General features: G+C 39.1%; 2 protein-coding genes and 1 long non-coding RNA gene across 4 annotated transcripts; 2 read left to right on the plus strand and 1 right to left on the minus strand.

The window, feature by feature from the left end:
* Nucleotides 1–1,497: 1,497 nt before the first annotated feature.
* neurl2 (neuralized E3 ubiquitin protein ligase 2) lies at nt 1,498–3,393 on the plus strand. 2 transcript variants are annotated; one of them, XM_044179445.1, is made up of 3 exons: nt 1,503–1,637; nt 1,724–2,536; nt 3,076–3,393. In XM_044179445.1, exons 2-3 carry the CDS (start codon nt 1,759–1,761, stop codon nt 3,189–3,191), a joined length of 894 nt encoding a protein of 297 aa, XP_044035380.1. In that variant the 5' UTR covers nt 1,503–1,637; nt 1,724–1,758; the 3' UTR covers nt 3,192–3,393. The 2 variants fall into 2 exon arrangements, with proteins under 2 accessions (XP_044035379.1, XP_044035380.1); XM_044179444.1 differs by having other exon boundaries at nt 1,498–2,536.
* Nucleotides 3,394–3,902: 509 nt separating this feature from the next.
* msrb1b (methionine sulfoxide reductase B1b) lies at nt 3,903–7,131 on the plus strand. The gene is made up of 4 exons (XM_044179446.1): nt 3,903–4,264; nt 4,841–4,983; nt 5,133–5,250; nt 6,394–7,131. The coding sequence occupies exons 1-4, from the start codon at nt 4,210–4,212 to the stop codon at nt 6,408–6,410; spliced, it is 333 nt and encodes a 110-aa protein (XP_044035381.1). The 5' UTR covers nt 3,903–4,209; the 3' UTR covers nt 6,411–7,131.
* Nucleotides 7,132–8,162: 1,031 nt separating this feature from the next.
* Nucleotides 8,163–9,701, minus strand: LOC122867962. Its single transcript, XR_006376029.1, has 2 exons — nt 9,661–9,701; nt 8,163–9,008 (listed from the first exon to the last, which is right to left on the minus strand). It is a non-coding gene; the product is annotated as an uncharacterized LOC122867962 (long non-coding RNA).
* Nucleotides 9,702–21,589: the final 11,888 nt, after the last annotated feature.

Below are 21,589 nucleotides of genomic sequence, written 5' to 3' on the forward strand. Positions count from 1 at the left end.
ATAACGTGCACATAATGGCTGTTTTACCTGGACAGTAAACAAACACACGTTATACTTATAATGTCACAGACAAAATTTGCATATAGAAAATCTTTCTTTGCAAATCAACCTGACTACAACTAAAAGAACTCCGAACAAAATATCTTTGTTCACGTTTTAATAACGGCTCGAAAAACACAAAACAGACATCCATCAACATGGCAAAAAAACAAAACATTGAATTTTTTTGCTGCTTTATTTCTGTGTACGCTAAGCATCCGACTTTACCACCATGATCCTTTATGTGTACAGTAGACTTAATAACATATTCAACTGATCAGGTAACAGAATCCAATTATAACATTTAAATGGACACCACAAGAAAAAATGTAAGGAATTTTTGTCATTCAATGAAAAATTTTCTCTGACGGAAAATTGTATATTTAATTGTTGCACATTTGACCATTTGTCAATTAACTTACTTTTTAAAAAATACAGCTGAAAACTGTTATGATTACTCAGCTGACATTAAGTGATACGAATTATTTAATTATTTGTTAATTTATTTGTTTCCTAGCACAGATCAATCCTAACTGTCCTCTTAGAGGCATGGCCATCTCAAACTATTTCATGTAACTTTTACATCAAAGGGATAATCTCAAATGTTTGACATTTGTGGGGGGTACATTCAAGAACAAAACAAACGTAGAATGAATGAATGAGTGGAGTTTTTATTATTACATGCATGTATACAGCAATGCCCAGCCCAATCAGATTTTCATGTTTACAATTAAAGTTGGAAATTCTTACAATACATGTACTGTATGATATATTCTTCCATCTTGCCTTATTTTCCAGGCTTTAAAACAAAGTTTGCAAACTTAAACACATTGAAATAGAACAGCCATTCCAAGTTTTGATCATCAGTAAACTCTATATTAATATATTATATTTCTACTAACTACTGCAAATCAAGTGACACAGCCTTTACTCATATATGATGAATAGAAAAAGTATCTGCTGGGAGTTTCCCTTTTTAAATATAATTCCTCTTCATATTCTTATGCTATAATTCCAGTATCATAATAAATCTCCAAAGACCTCTTTATTCTGGAATATTACTTTAATTGCTGCTTTACAAAAGAATGAAATCCAGACTGTATTTGCATGCCATGACTATATTTAGAGTGCAGCTACTGTATGAAAGGCCTGCTGTTTAACATATCTCCCTGGCATATGGCATTATGATAATTATGCTGCTATTACTTCAGTACATGGGTTAGTGAAACTGAATGAGCACCAGGGCCCAGGGGGCTTTGTTGGTCTTACTAACCCCACCTCAATCTTTGTGCAAGTCTGATGCGTGTGAGTGACTGTAGGCATGTGCATGTTGGCCATCCCCCTCAACACACACACACACACACACACACACACACACACACACACACACACACACACACACACACACACACACACATACCTTGCCATCTGTTGACATATGCAGCTGTTCAAAAATAGCCCTCTCCCTGAGTGTCCCACAGATAGGCAGAGCAGGGATCTTGTTGTGTATCTGTGCAAGTTGTTGTGTCTCTACAATGACCACATGTTGGCCGGCTTAGTCTGAAACCACTGCAAGACTGTTTGATTGGAAAGTTTCAGTAAGTCCGTCTCTGTTTGTTGTGTTTTTTGACAGCTATCCAACTGGGAATTTCTTCTTGATAGTCATTTCTGTTCCCCGAACCAGAGTGACTGCTTGAATTGCTGTAAACAAAACTGAAAATGGAGCCCTTTCCTGACCAGTTCATGGAATTCCACCCCATCCACGGTACCAATGTCAGACTGGACCACTCAGGAACTCAGGCCACCCGGGTGGAGAGCTTTGCAAATGGAGTGTGTTTCAGCAAACACCCTCTGAAGCCCGGGGAAATTTTTCTCATAGAGATCGAGGATAAGGAGCTGGGCTGGTGTGGCCACCTCCGGGTTGGCCTGACTGCCAGGGACCCCAGGGGTTTAGAGGTGGTACCTGAATACTCCATCCCAGACCTGACAGACTTAGGGGACAGCTGGGTATTTGCCATCACTCGCAACCACAACAAGATCATAGAGGATACTGGAGCAGGAGGTCAAGAGGCTGGAGACGGAGGACTGGCTGGGGGCCAGAGACTTGGACGAGGGGAGGTTGAAGATGGAGCTGGAGGTGAGGGAGATGGAGGCAACAACATCAAACCAAAGACTTTCTTCACTGACACTCACTTGTGCATTGAGAATGTTCGGATCCCCAGAGACAAGCTGGTCGGTCGGAGCAGGCCCGGACGCTACAGCCACATTTTGGATGACTTGTATAAGACCAATGCCCTGCCTCCTACAGCCAGACGCAGCCGGATCGGCGTACTGTATGTGCCTAAAGGGCGAGACCTGGCTGACATGCACATTGTTATCAATGGTGAGGACATGGGAGCTTCTGCAAAGGGGATCCCTGCCATCCAGCCTCTCTATGCTGTGGTGGACGTCTTTGCTGCTACTAAGTGTGTCCAAATTGTCCAGGTGGAGTATGGATGTGAGTGTCACAGTGATACTTTTAATCATGGATCATTATGAAACAATGGGCCCCTGGGCACAGACACGTTATTGTGTGTTACTAAAAGAGAGTCTCTTTCTTTACTGAAAAACACTCTCTTTCAGTAACATTTTTCAGGTGAACCAGAACTCTCGAACTCTCTGAGACACAAAAAAACAGACTCACAGATGCCATTTGTAGTCGTTTGGAGTCTCTTTGTGGTCATTTTAGCGTCTCTGTAGTCGTTTTATGTCTCTTTGTGGTCATTTTGAGTCTCTTGGTAGTCTTAAGTCTCTTTGCGGTCGTGTTGCGTCTCTTTGCGGTCGCTTTTTTCTCTTTGTGGTTACTTGATTCATTTTCCAACAAGAAATATTAACTATGACTTCATACATAAGCTCTGGCCGGGGACCCGTTCATTAATCCATCCATGCTTTTAATGCATCTTTCCTCATTATTTTTTCATAATTTCTCGGCACTATTTTTATTCTGCTAATCCACAGTCTTTTTTTCTTTTTTGACCTCTTTCTCTGCTGCTTCAGTCTCGTCTTTGCAGACGTTGTGTAGGAAGGCCATCCAGAAGCACATTGTCCACAGGATGGCCATTGACTGGTTGGAGCTGCCAGAGGCACTTAAGCACTACTGCAAGTATGAATGAAGGATACAGACCTGCAACGGACAGAAACATAATTTCTGAGCTCTCTCCTAGTTTCTACAAAGAAAAGGATATTTATTTTCATGCTAGAACTGTGTTTCATTTATAAAATAAAGCTAAAAGAGTTATGCTCTTGATACCTGCCAGGCACTGATGACGTGAACATCATTTGAGATGACAACTAAAATAAAATAAATTCACAGTATTGGTTAGGTGTCTGTCTGTGTGATTCTACTTTCTCCTCACAATGTATGTGTTAGGAATAACTGTGGTGTGATTCATCATTACTTTCTCTCTTTCAAGAACCTTTAAAGGAATAAACAGAGTCCTCATTACTTATTACATAATGCAAATGAAACATTATATTGACTTTAATACTATCAACCTCATTTTACAAAAATGTGAGCCATGTCTTGTGATTTTAAATTATCTGCATAATTTAACAAGTAAATTACGTTGTAGCAATGGATATCTCCTCACATCAGATCACACATAACTGCAGTCTTAGCTGTTTGCAAGCAGCAGTGGCAAGGTCCTGCTGGGGTCACACTGATGCGTTTTCTCAAAGTTAAAAATCAGACAAAAATTGTATGTTTAACCTCAATATGACAGAAGCCAAATTCGTTTGAACGTTTACATCAACTGTCTCCTGAGTTTTTTGTTTTGTTTTGTTTTGTTGTTGTTTTTTTACAAAATAGTGTGTGAACGAGTCCCAGGAATATCGCATAGTAAATCTGTTTTGGGGTAAACTTTCCATTCAGTGTTGGATTGAACTTTGGGCCAATAAAATGCTTCCATGGAGTGGTGTACGTCCGCCTGCCTCCTGTTGTCAGACACTGACATCTAGCGTTAATGTAGAAAACGGCAGGGGGCGGAGCTCCCGTTAAATCTCCAGCCAGGATCGTCACACGAGAGCAGGAAAACAGAAGAGCGTCTGGTCATCTGTCATTGCCGTTTGAAGAAAGCCTGAGCCAGATCAAGATCTATTTTACCTTCAGCTGATCTGTGCGGACACCACAGCATGTCTTTCTGTCAGTTTTTTGGTGGTGAGGTCTACAAGGATCATTTCAAACCAGGTGAGCAGGCGTTGTCTGCTGTTCAGTAAGCAGTGGTGTGATGTAACCTCCCTATAGTCTGGATTATACAGGGTAAAATCACCATTTTATTTTTATTCTTTGGCCTAGGTTTGTTTAAAGCGTCTTTATGGCTGCAAATGAATTGTTTTTAATGGGAAATGATTCTTCAATAATTGTGTAATGTCACAGTGATGAGTAGAGAGGATGGGCACCTTTGGGGATATGAGCAATTGATAAAGAACAGTTTACCTTTATTTGTATTCCATATTTCAGATTTGTAAGATTAAAATTAAGTTTCTAATAGAAATAGATACTACTACTACTACTACTACTACTACCAATAATAATAATAATAATAATAACAATTATGATAATAATAATGATAAAGAAATCTGCTATTAATGATTCTGGTAAAAACACAGCAGTAACATCATTTTGTTTCATGTTGAAATCACCTTGCACTAGCCATAAAGTGTTGGTATATTTAAGTAAAATGTCCATTTGGTCACCAGTTTGTGTTTTTGTTCTTATCCCTTTAATCATCTTGTAATAACTGTAAATAACTGTCCCCTGCAGGCATGTATGTGTGCTCCCAGTGTAACCATCCACTGTTCTCCAGTCGGTCCAAGTTCGCCCACTCGTCTCCCTGGCCAGCTTTCACTGACCCCATCAGAGAGGACAGCGTCACCAAGATGATGGAGACTCTCACTGCCTACAAGGTCAGAGTCACAACTAAAGTTCTTGTGTTTTTTTTACTATCAATGGGTCCTCTTTGTTTTACTGCTGCTGCATCATTCACACAAATCAAACATTTGTTCCATCAGGATGTGACCCAGGAGGCTGATGTGATTGTGTTTCATGCATACAGGTTCTGTGTGGCAAGTGTGGCAACGGGCTGGGCCATGAGTTTGTAAATGACGGCCCGGATGAAGGAGTCTCACGCTTTTGAATATTCAGCCACTCGCTCAAGTTTGTCCCCAGCAAAGGTAAGATGGCCACAGACATGAGTGAGGCAGAGACAGGTGTGCAGGCCAGAAGCATTAGTTTGCCCAAATCATAAATAAATCTCCACGTGCCTTCCCAAAAACAATGCCCTGGGTTAATGAGGACAGTTTTAATTGGGAAGTATTTTCAGCCTAAAGTAAAAATTAATGAGAACTGTTCACAGTGAGGTCTGTAGATACAAAGTAAGTAGGACATTGTCTCTGGAGAGAGATGTTGGTTTTGAAGGTGTGTTTTGTTTTTGCAATCCTTTGTGCACCAAGCACAAATGAAATTCCATTCACCTCCAGATCCCCAAAAATACAGTATGTATGCGGCTAAATCTGACTGAGGCTAAGTGAAAAAAAATTGTTTTTGTGTGATTTGGGTAAACTGACATTTTAGCAGGGGTGGAAGAAGTATTCAGATCCTGTATTAAAATTATTAATACAACAATGTAAAAATACTCCATTACAAGTAAACGTCTTTAAAAAAAACAGAAGTATTAACAGCATAATGTACTTAAAGTAACAAAATTCACAGTACTAATTATGTCGAATGGCCCCTTCCAGTGGTATGTACTACAGTATATTATAGGATTATTATCACTGATGCATTAATGTGTGAGCAACATTTTTGGTGTAGCAAGTTGGAGCTGATTTGAATTACTTTATAACATGTTGGGCTGTTTAACCTACAAAATGTTCTCGAAAAAAGTGTATGTATCATGAAACAACAAAGAACCAGATGGACCAGAATAATGAAATATATATATATCTCTCAATTCTTGAATAAAGTTGATTTGCAGTGAAAACAGGTTGAAATATGTCTCCTACATTGGCACATGCATTTCTATTTTTAGAAGTAAATAAAGCTTTAAGTCAATTCCAGACTAAAATGACTTGACGAGAGGCAGATTTTCTTCACTGACCACAGCATATTTTAGAAGCAGATCATGTTTTTTATGAAAACTAATCAGCACAATATGCATAGTAAGTCACATAAAAGTAAATCTATTTAGTTTAGTTTATTCCCACTGCTGCATTTCATTCTATATGTGTGAAATTTAATTGTGAATCAACATTTTTTTTTACTTCACATGCTTGCAGAGTAGCAGTAAGTGTGTTTCTCTCTTGTCTCCGTCCCAGGCAAGGACAAGCAGTAAAGTGCGAGGCATGAATTTTCACTCCAGCTGCTGTATCTGCTGCTCAGTCCAGGACCAGTGAACCGGTCGGGTCAGTGGGTGACGTGGACAGGGGAAAGGCCTGAGAGGGACCTCCTGTTCGCTGAATAATCTTTGACCAGCTTGTGACACAGTGACAGGACCACACCTCTGCAAATATTCCTTTACAAAACAAAAGTTACATTCCTTGAATACCTCATATTTAAATACACATTAAAGCCATGATTATGATTTTCTCACTCTTGATAAAATGTATCAGTAGATGCATGTCATTTTAGCAAGAAATTAGGTTTTTCATGAATAGAAAGATGCATCAACAGTTAAGTTTTAATTCGGCAGGCACTCGCCAGTTATTGCTGTTATCTTTTTCACTATCTGTTTAATTTTACATTATATTGCTGTTATCATTTATTCCCATTTACTTCCCTAAGGTACATGTAACCATATTATCTATGCACCGAAGATGTTCTGTTTTGTATGTTTATTTTAACAGTATACAATAGCAAAGAAACTGTTAACCAACTGTATGAATCAGCTACAGATACGTTTCGCCTGTGCAATAATGCGAAGTGATCCGTCTCTCAGAACTTTTGTGTATTTGCATTTTACTTTGAAAAAAGTCACGTCTGAGATTTAATTATTCTCCATTGTTAGTGTACTGATGCTCATATGAAGGAAACAACTAATAAATTATAGTTTGATAGATTGTTGTCTTGTCTTTTAGGGTTTATTTGCATTGCTGGAAATACAATGAAGTACACATATTCATGTACGGTATTTAAGTACAATTTTGAGGTACTTTATACTTTCACTCCACAGAGGGAAATATGATACTTTTAAGATTTTACATTCAAAACACATGTTGAGCATCATTATAAATTAAACTACCCAACAGGATGTAAAATTGTTCAAATTAGCTCTACTTCCACCACCGACAGTAAAATGATACTCCCACATCAATGCATCATTAATAACACTCTATTATTATTTTACAGTCATGTAACTCTCAAAGGGGCATTTTTCTACTTTTGATACTTTAAGTGCATTTTGCTCGTAATATTTACATACATATGTATTTGCACAGTGTGATATGGCTACTTTGACTTAAGTAAAGGATCTGAATACTTCTTCCACCATTGTTTATTTGTGAGACAGTCCTCAACTTTCATATGGGCAGAGGAACTGATGTTCCCTAGATTGACCTCTAGATGGAGTTCTCATCCTGCCAGATCACATTCACTCCTCTTCAGAAGTCTAGGTTCCCCAGTTTTGCCACTTGAGTAAAAAGTCTGATGTAAAGAATATTTGATACTATCTGTTCGTGTATGTGGTGTACTACCTGCATGTTTTCACTGCTGCGCTTGTAGAGGCTTGCTTTATATCAACACTGTATTTGTTGCCTTGCATTAATTATGAATGTTGGTTTTTTCAGTAGCTCACATGGGCTCAGGCTCTCTCTGTGGCCCAGTCGCAGGCCATATTCTCTGGGCTCCAGGGGTTGGCAAACACCCTGAGGTTTAGAGGAGTAGCCTGGCCGCCTGGCGAGAGACTGAGGGCTATCATTACAAAGGAAGTGTACACACGCAATCCCAGAAAAACGCGTGAGCCAATCAACATATACTCCTCTTGGATGTCTCTCACATCTCTCACGTCTCTTTTTACCTTATGTTACCACATGCATTGATGTCTTACATACAGTATTCATGCATGCCAAAACACACATGAAAAGACACACACTGTACTCCATTTTATTGGTCTCACCACAGACAAGTTAAGTTTGAAGCATATTTTCTTTCAAAACATCACTTCTTGTAGTGTGCAATTACAAGAGGTCATCAAAACATTCACAGATGTCGTTGAACTCTCAGCATCAACAATTTGAATATTCTGGAGCACCACTCCGCATCCCTCTAAACTTCTACACGCTGCCAAAGGTATTCAAATGAATTTCAGCCCTCAGTGTGGCGGAGAAGCCTGACCTTGCATTGAGGTTGTTATGGCTGAGTAAATGTCCTCTTGTGTTGTCTTGGCAGGCAAACGCTCAGCAGTGTATTCTTTTAACATAGCGTAGTCCATTTGGTGGATGTTTTTACCCAAGCTGCCTTACTGTACTGTGAGCGTGTGCATTTTTAGCATAGGTGGTCCCGCTAGTAATCAAACCCACAGCCTTGGCAGCGTTTGTGTTGTGCTCTGCCCGTCAAACTCTACGGGAGGGGCTATGTCAGATAAGCATAAAGCAAATACAGGGGGATGACAATGTGATTGCTACATCAGATAACTGAAGTGAACTCTGTAATTAAAGGAAAAAAAACAACCCTTATTGGATCATCTTGCGCTGTCTGTGAAGTGTGGTGCATTCCAGCCATAATTTACCTTTCTGATGTACTTTTAACCTGTCATTTATTCTAGGTTACTTCAGTTTTGCTTCCCACAACAATTTTCCCCAGAATTCTCAGACTGGCTCCTTCCATTGTCTGCCCATTCTTCATTTTCTTTCTTTATTTCCTCTTTTTTTTTATTATTCAAGATTTGCTTTATTGTTCCACACTGTAGGAAACTTGGAACGGGCTTCCACTCATGCTGCATCCATAAAAAAAATTCCACATACATAAAAGACAAGGTTAAGACAGCTACAGGGAACAAGAAATGGATCTAATAACATAATAATATAACATACAGTAAAAAAGTTTTTCTTCAGCTGCTTAAGAGGGGTGTCCTTATAATTAAAAATACTTGCTAGCAGCTCTGTGATTCTAACATGCTCACAATAACAACACTAACATGCTGATAATTAGAAGGTATAATGTTTACCAATGTAACCTTCTTAGTTTAGTGTGTTAGCATGCATGCTAACATTTTCTAATTAGCACTAAACACAGGTATTTGGTCATAAACCAAATTAGTGTACAAATTAAACTGATAGCAAAAGTGAAGGAATACCAAAGTTATTAAGGTGTTCAAACATAAAGTTAATTTTCGCCTTTGACCGCTGGAAAGTTTTTGTATTTGCCCCAAACAGCCAATGTACCGCCTATACAGATGTTAGCTGTAAGCTAGATAGCAACGTACGCACGGACCGCGTGTGCCTCCTTAGCGTTCTCCCCTCTACTTTTATGAGGTAGACTTATCCACGCTACTGTGGTTAAAACCGGCTGCTGTACTTTTATTTTTCAACTTGTCATTTATATCTACTTCAGTTTGTGATTTCTAAGGTTTCCCAAAACGACATTACCTTTAATTCTCTTTCATTTCCCCCCATTTTGTCTTTCTTTCATTCTTTCTTTGCCTGACTAGACACCTGACTATGTTTTTAATGACATAATGTTATCCTCAGGAAAAAGATAATACACAATGAGCCACTGTGCTTAATTGTTTTTACTGGATTTTTCCATTAAGGTTGATGCAGGTAAATGATAGTAACAGTTCTATTTCCCAGGGAACCAGAATCCAAAGGAGTGTTTTGGCAATAACAAAGTGGCATGTGTCATGGACCACAAATAAGCCTACATTAACTACCAAACTGGTTTGAACAGCGATCGGTTCATAAAATGCTTCCTCTCGGCATTTTGTGCTCAACTAGATACATCAGCAATAATTTATCTTCTCATCACTGACGTTACCAACTGTATGACTCATATTCATCTTCAGACCCATGCAGCAATTTGGATTTCACATTGTGTTTTCCATTGACAAAATTAAAGAATCTACAGACGATAAGTCCTTTCTCAAAGCAGTGTGAACTCAGGAAACCTTTTTTTTTTTTTTTTTTTTTTACCACTGAACTTGAGGTTAATGGTAAATCTCCTTAAAGGGCAGACAGTACTGTTGGGTCGCACAGGCACTTCATTAACCGAGCTGCCCTGAGACATTGGAGACGTGGTTAATGTTTGATTCAGTGGGAGAAAAATCTTTGCATAGGCATGAAAGAGCTACCTACACAATATTATAAAAGGAAAGGGTATTCAGAGGACAGCTCTATCCTCTAAAAGGTCATTTCAGAGTATTTTCATTGCACTGTTGGATTCAAGGACCCCCACCTTTCCTTTCTGGGCTGTACAGGAGAATCTTCCATTAAATATGAACAGCTTAGGTAGAAATCCCCTACCACAAAATGATTGAAAGGGTAAATGAAACCAAATTAGTGTATTTTATGAAAGAAAATGTTTTGGTCTACAAAACAAACACTTTTCAGACTTGATAAACATAATTTTACAGTGGAAAAACCTCTGTTGTACCGTTTTTCCCAAAGTGGATAAACCCCCAGAGTATTTTGGAATAGATAACTTTTCACATTTATGGTTTGTAATTTATTTGCGTTTCAGCTCATGAGCTCCAGATCAGATAAGATGATTATTCCAAATTGTCCCATCAGTCATCGCTGCCCCCGAGCCAAAAAACAGGTGAATGACATCACGGTTATTAGGGCATATTAGAGCTGCCTGCTGTGCCAAAACACACACACACACACACACACACACACACACACACACACACAGACAATAGTTTTGTTATGGATCTAGATCAAGAGTTAGATTTACCCATTAAGCATTCAAATGCCTCCACTCATAGGGGCAGCTGCTACACACTGAATTCTTTGCAACACCAGTATCGGGGCATGTTAGTGGTATCCTGTCTGACAGGGAAAAAAAGTCTAACCTCCTTTTTCATCATACCTACAGGAAGACAATCTTATGCTGGTAGATATCAGAAAATATTTTGTAATTTATATTTTGATTTTTATCCAAATGACGGGTAAACTGACCTACATGTGTATAATCATTGTAGATTTGTGTGAAATTTAAATTCTGACACCTAAATTGTTGATGTTATTGACAATTTAAAAATGTCTACATGATCCCTGTTCTGTTACTTCCCACTGACAACAATTTAATAAAGTAAATAAAGGCAAAAATACTGGCGATGAAAAAATAGCCCCTACATGCAAGATCGCTCACCAGTACCTTTTTATTTACAGTGTTCTGCCATTGCTAGCCTTGAGTTTAGAACATTAACAAACTGTTAACAAAAGCTGTAAATGTGTCTAGTGTGTTCTGTCACCCTATTCTAGTTTGTCAAGATTGTGTGGTCAAAAGTTTAATCATAAATCACTGCGCTGGCAGCTAACCAGCCCATCAGTGGGACAAGAGTCACTCAGCATCTGGCCTAAATTATGCTCCTTCCTCTGGACACAGAGCAAATCTCTACCATCCATCTTGATGTCCTGACTTGCCTGTAGACTGCAGTGCCCAGCTCACCAGGCCTGCTGTGTATCCCCAGTGTCAGCGGCATCTCTCAGGTCCCTGCGGACCCCACACACGTATCACCATGCATCATACTCAGAGATCCAGAGCATTGATCTGCTGCTCAGTAAGTCAGTGAACAGGCTGCACAGACAGCGAGGTATCGACACCTCTCCAGATGGGATTTTAGTTAGAAAGCAATAAGGGTACTTTACTGACTTATTGCTTTTCTTCCTAGATGTTTCACAATGGCTCTGATTCAGTGATAGACTGTGCGTGTATATGTTATACATGTGTCTATATACATGTAATGCCCTGGTATGTTGCTCAGAAGAGAAGAGACCATATTATTACTGTCAGAGACTGAAAACAAAAGGACTACTCAGGGGCCACTCAGTCCTTAGAACTTAAACTGAGGGCAGTGGGAAGCCTAAGGCTGGAGTATGCTTGACACAAACTAATTTGTGCGAAGTGTCATCCAGCCACGTCTAAAGGCATCATCATTCCAATTTCAAATGGCAAGGAGCACTAATCATTCAAATGTGGATAAAAGTGCATACTTTCAGATAGTCTTTCCTCAAAGGCATTCATTCATTGCACTTATTTGTACACACAAAGAGTGACGGAGATAGTTTAGAGAGCTTAAGAGTTCTCACCTCCACACACCTGGCCAGTTGGTGTGTAAAATAGGCATGTTTGTCAAATTGCCAATTCCGGAAAGTTAGTAAGATTGTCGGACGCAGCCCACCAGTTCCTACGTCAGAAAAGTGTGCGAGGATGGGGTTTCAAATGCTGTCTGATAATCCGACAGGCGCTTCATTTGAAATATGCTGACGCCTTCACACCTTCAACATTACTATCTAGAATCCCAAATCCTACTGGTGCTGTTTCACATTATAAAAACTAAAATACGCTAAATCTTTTTTCAAATTAAAAACACTAAATATATAGACTTGTATACTGCTTGTGGAAAATCTACATGTGGATCGGCTCCTCCAAATAACAAAAAAGCATATATTTTATCACCTTTACCTCTAGTGGTGTCTAGCAATGCAGATAGTTTGGTTACACTTTACAATACGGTACACAAAATTGTGAGTATTACTAGGGAATGAGTGAGAAACGATCAGGAAAGAACGGATAATTAATGAATCATTAATAAGTAGTTAGTGAATAACTCCAAATGGAGGACTATACAGTAGATGATGATGATTTACTAAAGAACTGACTGGGCGATATTAATGAATCATCAGGTAATTATTACTTCAGAAATATCTGTGAAGGGCCACAAAAACAGTTTGTACTTGTTATTTGGTAACAACTCAGTATGATGTACCACTCTACTTTAGGGGACCCAAAAACAGTAACTATGTTTAAGTAATTAGTAATGAATGAGTCGTTACTAGTTTTGTGCCGTTCACCAGCTGGTTCAGAGTTAATTAGGAACGACTCATGAAGAAAGTGCTCAGTATGATCAATTCACAGATATTTATGAAGTAATAATTACCTGATGATTCATTAATATAGCATTTCCCAGTCAGTTCTCTAGTAAATCATCATTATCTACTATACTCCTTTCTGAATTATTCACTAACTACTTATTAACAATTCATTAATTATCAGTTTGTTCCTGATTCATTCCTCACTCGTTCCTTACCAATAGTTTTGTTGGCATTTATTCTGTGGGGTAAAGAAATCTCAGAGACGTCTTAAAATGTGGGCAAATAAAACCAAAGCTGTATCTGCACAGCTACAGGCCTATACTACTAGTACAGTGAGAAAAAAAAAGTTTCTTTGTAATTTGGGTGAACTGACCCTTTAACAGACATCAAATGAAAAACAGGAACAGCTATGAGCCGATTCAAAGTTTACACAAAGTGCTTTATGCCGTGTCTGGCGGCAGCAGGTAGAAACACATCCAGGTTTCAAGCTACATCTGCCCAGTCAGCACCGTCTGATTTGCCTTCTGTTGAGTCACATTTCTGTTTCACCATGGATGCCTCCTGACAGCACCGCTGACTGTTTGTAAACATCGTCTCTGAGTGCTGTCTAACTGTGTTATCTTCAGTCCACGAGAGCAGATAACAGCCAAACACAGCGACTGGCTTCAAAGCTGCTGAGCTCCCTGAGCCGGTGCGACGCACATCCAAAACTATTTAATCAGGAGCTTTTCTCTTGGCCTCTGCAGCAGACCTGGCAGACCTGGGATTGTGATACGCTCTGAGAGCAGACGTTGGTGTGTTTGAGTGTTGTTTGTGTGTGGTGGTAGTGGTTAAGGGGGTCATGTTTGTTTAGGCTGCCTGTCTCTTTCAGTGTGGTGAGACTGCTGTAGATCTTGCTAGTTTTCCTGAGGCCCCTTGTGCTCCAGAGTCCATTGATTTCTGCAGCTTAAATTGTCAGAAAATCAAATAGAGGGTTCTAAGGCATGTTGATGAAGTTATAAACTTTAAACTTTATAAAGCTCCTGTTTTCCAAACTTAGGCAAGGCATCCACAAAAACACCATTTCAGAGCCTGATGCTGGCATTAGTGATTTTTATTTTGTCCTTGGGTTCTGCAAGTACCTATCAGATGGTCTACCAGCGCTGTGTGTCTCTATATTTACAGCTGTGTCCAGCTTCTAATATATCATCCTCCTCTGTGGAATTTCATAGCACAGAGAAGAAGTGACCAGGATGATTATAGGCCAGTCTTTATTGCATGAATGACATCATGACTGTAGATCATGGAATCGTATGGTTTTGGAAATCCTCTATACGCGGCGCAGTAAATCGCACAGTAGCTGTAGCGTGCTGTCCAAGATTCTTGGCTAAATGTTTGAATTTGATGCAGAGGAAAATGGAAGGTCAACGAATGGATGCCTGCAAGCAAGAACAAACAGACGCACACATGTACTGTACTCGCATAACCTGTGAGTAGAGTGGAGCGGCTGCCGTGCAGCTCTAATCAGCACATTTTACAGGGTGGTCTTATTACCTTGAGTTACACCTGTCAGATAACCTATCAAAGAAGCTGATTGTTTTCTGCTGGGAAGTGCAGCACAGATCGGCTGATAGCTCTGCTGTCATTAAAAGGGCCTGACTTCACCTGCACTGTAACGTCATTCCTGTGTTTAGATCTTGGCTGTTTTATGACCTAACATGTTTTTGTCCAACTTCACAGGAAGAGTTTCAGTTACATTTATTAGCTTTACATACATTTAATAGCTTTCTTGCTGAGAGTTAGAAGAGATGATTGATACTACTCTCAAATCTGTCCGTTATAGCCAGGAGACAGTTAGCTTAGCTTTGCTTAGCTGGAAAGTAACTAAGCCCATTTATTCAAGAACTGTACTGTACTTAAAGGAACCGTTTGACATTTTTGGCAATGTGCTTGTTCACCTTCTTACCAAAAGTTATATGAGAAGATTGATACCTCTTTTATGTCTATGTGGTAAATATGGAGCTATATCCAGCAGCTGATTTGCTTAGCTTAGCACAAAGACTGGAAATAGCTAGCTTGGCTCTGTCCAAAGGTAAACAGCTCTAAAGCTCACTAATTAACATGTTATATCTTGTTTGTTTAATATGTACAAAAGGACAAGTGTAAAAAGGACAATTTGTGGTTTTACTGAGGGTTTTTTACAGAGGATTTTTTTTACCTCTGGACAGAGCCAGGCTAGCTGTTTCCCTCTGTTGTTGACCTTCTCATCCAACTCTTGGTAAGAAAACATATAAGCATATTTCACAAAATGTGAGATTGAGATAATGAAATTTGAAACACTGTTTGAAAACTGTAACACCTGATCCTACAGATAGATATCAGTTTCAATTTAACAACTAATAAAGACCTTTCTAAACTCCCATTTTGGTGATATTTGTGTTTACTAGTTAAGGGCTCCATGCTTTCTATGGAGACCGGACATTTTAAAAGCTTTGGGTACATTAAACCTTTTAAAACCCAGTGGCCTCAAAAATGCACATGGCTGGAGACAGCTATTTTCCTTCCTGTTCCCGAAAAGTGGACATTTTGAAAGCCTTTTGACTCAACTTGTCAAAGGAAGTGTCTTAAGTCTTTGTTTGAAAAGAAAAGACAAGAAAACATCACTTTTTGAACCTTGATTTTTTTTTTATAGTAGGGAAACATATGTATACAGTACGGCTTTCTATTACAGAAAATTACTTTTAAAGCTTTTTCAAACTGCAGCAGAAACTCATTCCTAAACGACCCTTCATCTCTCCGAATGTAACATTTTGTTTCAGCCACTTTCTTCTCTTCGATCTTGTAGTAACAGAGATGATAGATGTCAAGAGATAAGTTGATTTCTCTTCATGTTGTTTTGTCTGTATCTCAACACTGCATGATAGACCTGAAGCCTTATATCCTCCTGCATTGGTACTCCACAAAGGTGTGAATGGGCCCAAAAAGCTGGAAGAATACAATTGGTCAGCACGCTGTCAACACAGATCAGCAGATCATTATGTATTTCCCCAAATCCTATTACACAAAAAATATATATATAATGACTGAAGGAGAGTCAGAATATTTGTTCCAGTGCAAAACCAGAATGTTTCCACTAGGCAGGAACCATCTGAAGTTCATTTGTAGCCCTCAAGTTTTTCTCTCAGCCAAGATGCCTTTTCCTTCAGTTTACACAATAAAAAAAAATCAGACGAGAAATAAACACAAGTAAAAGGCCGCTATTGCTTGCTTTAAACAACCAACACAGAAAAAGTGAGGTTTTATTAGAGACAATGGTCACTGTTTAACCACAATGCACTGCAATAAAAGTCAAAATATGATTAGACAGGAAGGCATCAGATTGGGTTTCATGGAAGCAGCTACTCGCACCTTTCCATCTGTAATGACTCAGCTTCAAACTGGTAAACAGTTTTTATTATTACCCTCAAATTTCCCCATGTCACACAGTGAGGCGACGATCCTGTGCAGGCATGCCTGGCACTTTACGTGCCTTCTTTACTCCACAATTGAAAACATTTTTCAAGCAGCAAGCTCATAGCCACACCCATGTGATAATGTACAGTGCTGCTGTGCCCTATACTTACCCAGCTCGCCGCAGAGCTCAGCCCTGCAGTTATGGCTGAGAATATGGCCTTGCCACTAGCTTTCACACAACACAGACTCACAGTGCACAGATTCTGGGACTGTATGGACTCTCTTATTGGTTGGTGTCTGTGCTTTGTTTGTGTGTGAAGTTTTAAAATGGTACTCTGCAGGGGTTTGTTTGCTTGGCAACATCTTTGGTGCTGAGCATAAATTCCTGCAGTGTTTTCTGTGCTGAATGAGAGTAGCTGTCAATCAATTATTTTGTCCAGTAGTTGCTGCAAAATGTGTTTCCCTGGATGTTTTGTTGATAGAGTCAGAGGTCCAGACCTGTTTATGTCCCAGGTGTGGCACAGCATTGCACTAGCCGTGTTTCCATCTAATTGTCAAGCGAATTTGAAGCGAATGTTTGAAATGTCTCAAAAAATAAAATGAAATAATAAAATTAGGTGCGTTTCCATCAACTGGTTTGGAAGAAAAGGTCAAGCGAGCCTACAAACATTTTTGCGAAATTGAGGACGTTTTTTCGAATTTTACCGTTTCCATAAACCTTTTATAATGCGATACTTCAAAATGCACATAAAAATACATTGATGGAAACATGGCTACTGTAGCAGCAGGGGGTTAAAGCACAGATGTATTGGCAGAGCAGGTTACAACCAGCAAACAAGCATTGTTGTCATTTTGTCCCAGCGGTCAAACCACGCAACTGCAACAAAAAATCCCTGCGGTCCAAATAGCATTTTCCCCATAGATCCAAGAAATTTCAGTAACACTTTACAATACGGTACACAAAATAGTGAGCTGTTATGGAACGAGTGAGGAACGAATCAGGAACAAACTGATAATTGAGTAATTAGTAATGAATGAGTCGTTACTAGTTTTGTGCCGTTCACCAGCTGGTTCAGAGTTAATTAGGAACGACTCATGAAGAAAGTGGTCAGTATGATCGACTCACAGATATTTATGAAGTAACCATTACCTGATGATTCAGTAATATAGTATATCCCAGTCAGTTCTCTAGTAAAGCATCATTATTTATTATTAATTATATAGTCCTCCATTCGGAGTTATTCACTAAATTCATACTTACTCACTTACTTAATGATTCATTAATTATCAGTGCGTTCCTGATTCGTTCCTCACTCCTTCCTTAGTAAATAGTCAGTATTTTGTGTACCGTATTATAAAGTGTTACAGAAACGTCCGTAAAACTTTTGACATGCAGGTCCTCGAACAGCAAACGAGGTCAATTATTAGTCTTTATATTGTTACTTTGTGTTATTTTTATCCATAGTACCAGCATGGTTCTAGGGATGGCAATGTCAGTCTGATGGTCAGTTTGTCAGTAAGTCAGTTGGTCGTACAGACAATCATGTTCTCCTCAGGATGAATTATATCACCTTTGGTGATTCTCTTTTCAGCACCATCATCAGGTCAAAATTTAAATTGTTTTTGCCCTATACTTTGGTTTAAAACCCAATTCCCCCAAAACTAATTACACATCAGCCTCAGATTTATTTCTAGCACTAATTAGCAAATGTTAGCTTGCTAACATGCTAAACTAAGATGCTGAACATAGTAAACATTATGTTAGCATGCTGACGTTAGCATTTAGCTCTGAGTTTGATTTCTAGTTATAGTAATACATTCATATTATGCTGCATTCACATCAAATCATACAGACCATAATTACAAGCAAGTGAGATGGAAAAATCTTGCTACTTGTAATTCTGAGTCAGAGATATCAGGAATTTCCGACAGCTTATTTCCAACTTGGTAAAAAAAGTATATTTGTGTCAACAACTGGTGGTAAATGGCTGCAAAGCCTCCATCGCTGGCAGTTACATCAAAATCCAATAATAACACTAAGACTACCAATTCAGCTAATTAAAAAAGAGCTACACACTGGTTTCATTTTTTTTTAGCTACAAACTGTAGCTAATTTAGGCTTAATTTCTATTTGACTACATGACTAGCAATTGTGGAAACAATAACAGTCAGAATAACAGAAAGTTTCCCTGTTCTTCCCAATTTGCCAATATGGCATTTAAGTAGCTTCCCATTCTTGACTTGCTAGTTTTGAGAAAGTCAGCTAAAAGGGAAGGCTACCATTAGCTGACCGCAGCTATCAGTAAAACAACATAAGCTAACGAATAACACAAAGCTAATATAGCATGTCTAACCTTGTTATGGAACAACAGTAATGTCAGTGGAGTACCAGGAAACCTCTTTGATTTAATAACATTCAGGATATAAAGTTTAGAAGCACTCAGACTTTGGTGTTCATTCATAAATTGAAATACAGTGAGTTTCAAAACAGCTACTTATCAATCAACTACTAGTGTGGGAGTCATCATGGTGGGTGACCCTCACTGCTGATAATCAAGTTCATCTTCATCTTAAGTTAACCGTGGTTGCTGCTGACATGTAAAATGGTATCATTTTGTGCACACAGATTACAGCCTGGAAAGTCTAACAGCTTTTCCTGTTTCCTGTTTTCGGGTTGAATCACTTGGACTGACTTAAAAAACCTGCATGTAACGCATCCTTTAATCCTTTCTGGCCTTTAATGACGATGATGTCTAGGGGAGTTTGGTGACACGTGTGTGTGTGTGTGTGTGTGTGTGAGAGAGAGAGAGAGAGAGACATTCCATCCAGGTGAGTTAACAGGTCATTTGAAGTGCAGCTCTTCAGTAGCTAGTCGCATGTATTGTATCCTCAGTGATCCAGTACAACACTGGGACAATGCTTTCTCCTGTGGGACAATGACTACTACGCCCTTCAGGACAACTTGAGAAGTCTGGTGTATTCACTTTGACCTGAAACAGTGACAGGATTAGCTATTGTGAGACACAGAGCAAAAAGTCAGTGGAAATACATGAATTGCAAATGCATTGAATTGCTTAACCTCTGCGGGAAATATCTGCTATCCACTAACAAGTTCAGCGTAAGTGACTAAAATTTAAAGTGAGACTGTAACATTGAAAAAAGATGAAAGACCACATTCTTTCTCTTACAAACATTAAGTTGAATTCATAAGAAATAAAACTCACCCTTGCTCAATTCAAGACACTCAGGGGTTATCTGCTACAGCCTTACTTGGTCAGGTATGACCAATAGCTTATGGTGGCTAATGTTAGCTATTGCTGAGTGACTGACATTACTGAGTTAGTTTGCTAGCTCTTCTCTGCTCTTGTGCTACTGTAACGGTACATTTTAGCACGGTACACATAGCCTGGACTTTACTTTACTGTCATCTTGTTTTTGTGTGTGTGTGTGTGTGTGTGTGTGTGTGTGTGTGTGTGTGTGTTTTATAGACCCATTTTGCTCTCGAAGTCTCGATTTCTTTGGGAGCTGACTTGTGTGGACTTGGAGTAGCCAATTATCCCAGGATGCATTTCGCACCAACTAGCAGTGGTGATGGAGATTTTGAGTCATTACTCAGACTCAAAGCTGTTATAATTTTGGTCCTAGGACTGCAATTGTATCACTTTATTAAGTTTTGATATTTTGTCAGGCGAGAAAGTAACCATTTAGATTTCGAATATGTGGTCAGTTTATCCAATTAATTCCTATCTGGAAATTTGCTCCTACGTTTTTGGAGATCGTGAGAATCCGCCGGCCGGGTCATGTTGGCCGTTAGCAGCCCGCCTCCCGAAATGACCGGCCGGTCAATGTCCGTTGTCATCCCAGCAGAACAGGCTTATCTTGGCAAGCCCTGAGCTGCCCCTAATGTCTCTGTAGTGTTTTGATAAATTATGTAGTTCCATATGGAAGATAACATTTGGTCTCACTCTCCGAGATTAAATATAATATTTGTTGCTGAGATAAAGTTAAGACATATATTTTTTTATTGGAGAGCACAACAGCGCTGCCTCTGTGGACTTTTGGGGTCCTTATATGTACAGATATCACCACATTTCAATAACAATCAATAAATATATATATGAGCTGGAGTTTGCTGAACTCGCCAAGTTCCAACTCTCAAATACACGAGTCTGAACTTGGAGTACTCTGTATTGAGAAAGGCCTCCTGTCTTTGAAGCAGCCGCCACAGGTCGTCACACGGACTTTACCGAGAATTACAGAGCAGAATAGTCACTGCTGAGCTTTGCACAGCTGTCTGCCTTCCCACAGCCACAGACCTTACACAGGTGGGTAGGAATTCAACACAGAGGATGTCACTCACAGACACAGGTGTGTGTGTGTGTGTGTGTGTGTGTGTGTGTGTGTGTGTGTGTGTGTGGGAATGCCTCAGCTCAGGTGTTCTCCTGTAAACTGTCAAAGTGAACAAAGTTCCCATACATTAGACTGTCATTCAGGATTAGAGATACTGTACATGATGGCTGACATTGGCCTAAATCTAAAACACACATTGTTTTCGTTTTGTCTCTAGCTACAATATAGTATAATAATAACGTTTTTTTCTTTTGCATGTTATTTATGAATTAATTATATATTTTATGTTATGACCAATGTTTAATTCAAGTATTTTATTTACTGTCTCGTGATGGCATTAATTCAGTTTACAAACAAAAAGCAAGAATAATATTTTCAACTGTCGGGATGAAAATGGTCAAATTCAGGTATTCAGGCAGACCGTATTGATAGAAAATGTTGCAGAATTTTTGCCTACAAAGGCAAAACATAATGATTATACGACCTGACTATGACTTTTTGACATCTGTTTTACAATATTAAAATATTATGTCATTGAAATTTGCATTAACTAAAAAGCAGAGCCACGGCTAGCCATTTTGATGAAATGATATCTTGGTAATTCAGTTCAGTTATTCCACATAACTACATGAGGCAGTAGCTAAATCCAGTCACGATGTAGAAAAAAAATCACAGCTAATACAAACTCCGGCTAAAG

Source organism: Siniperca chuatsi, linkage group LG20 (assembly GCF_020085105.1).
Source record: "Siniperca chuatsi isolate FFG_IHB_CAS linkage group LG20, ASM2008510v1, whole genome shotgun sequence".
In the NCBI taxonomy this organism is placed as follows: Eukaryota; Metazoa; Chordata; class Actinopteri; order Centrarchiformes; family Sinipercidae; genus Siniperca; species Siniperca chuatsi.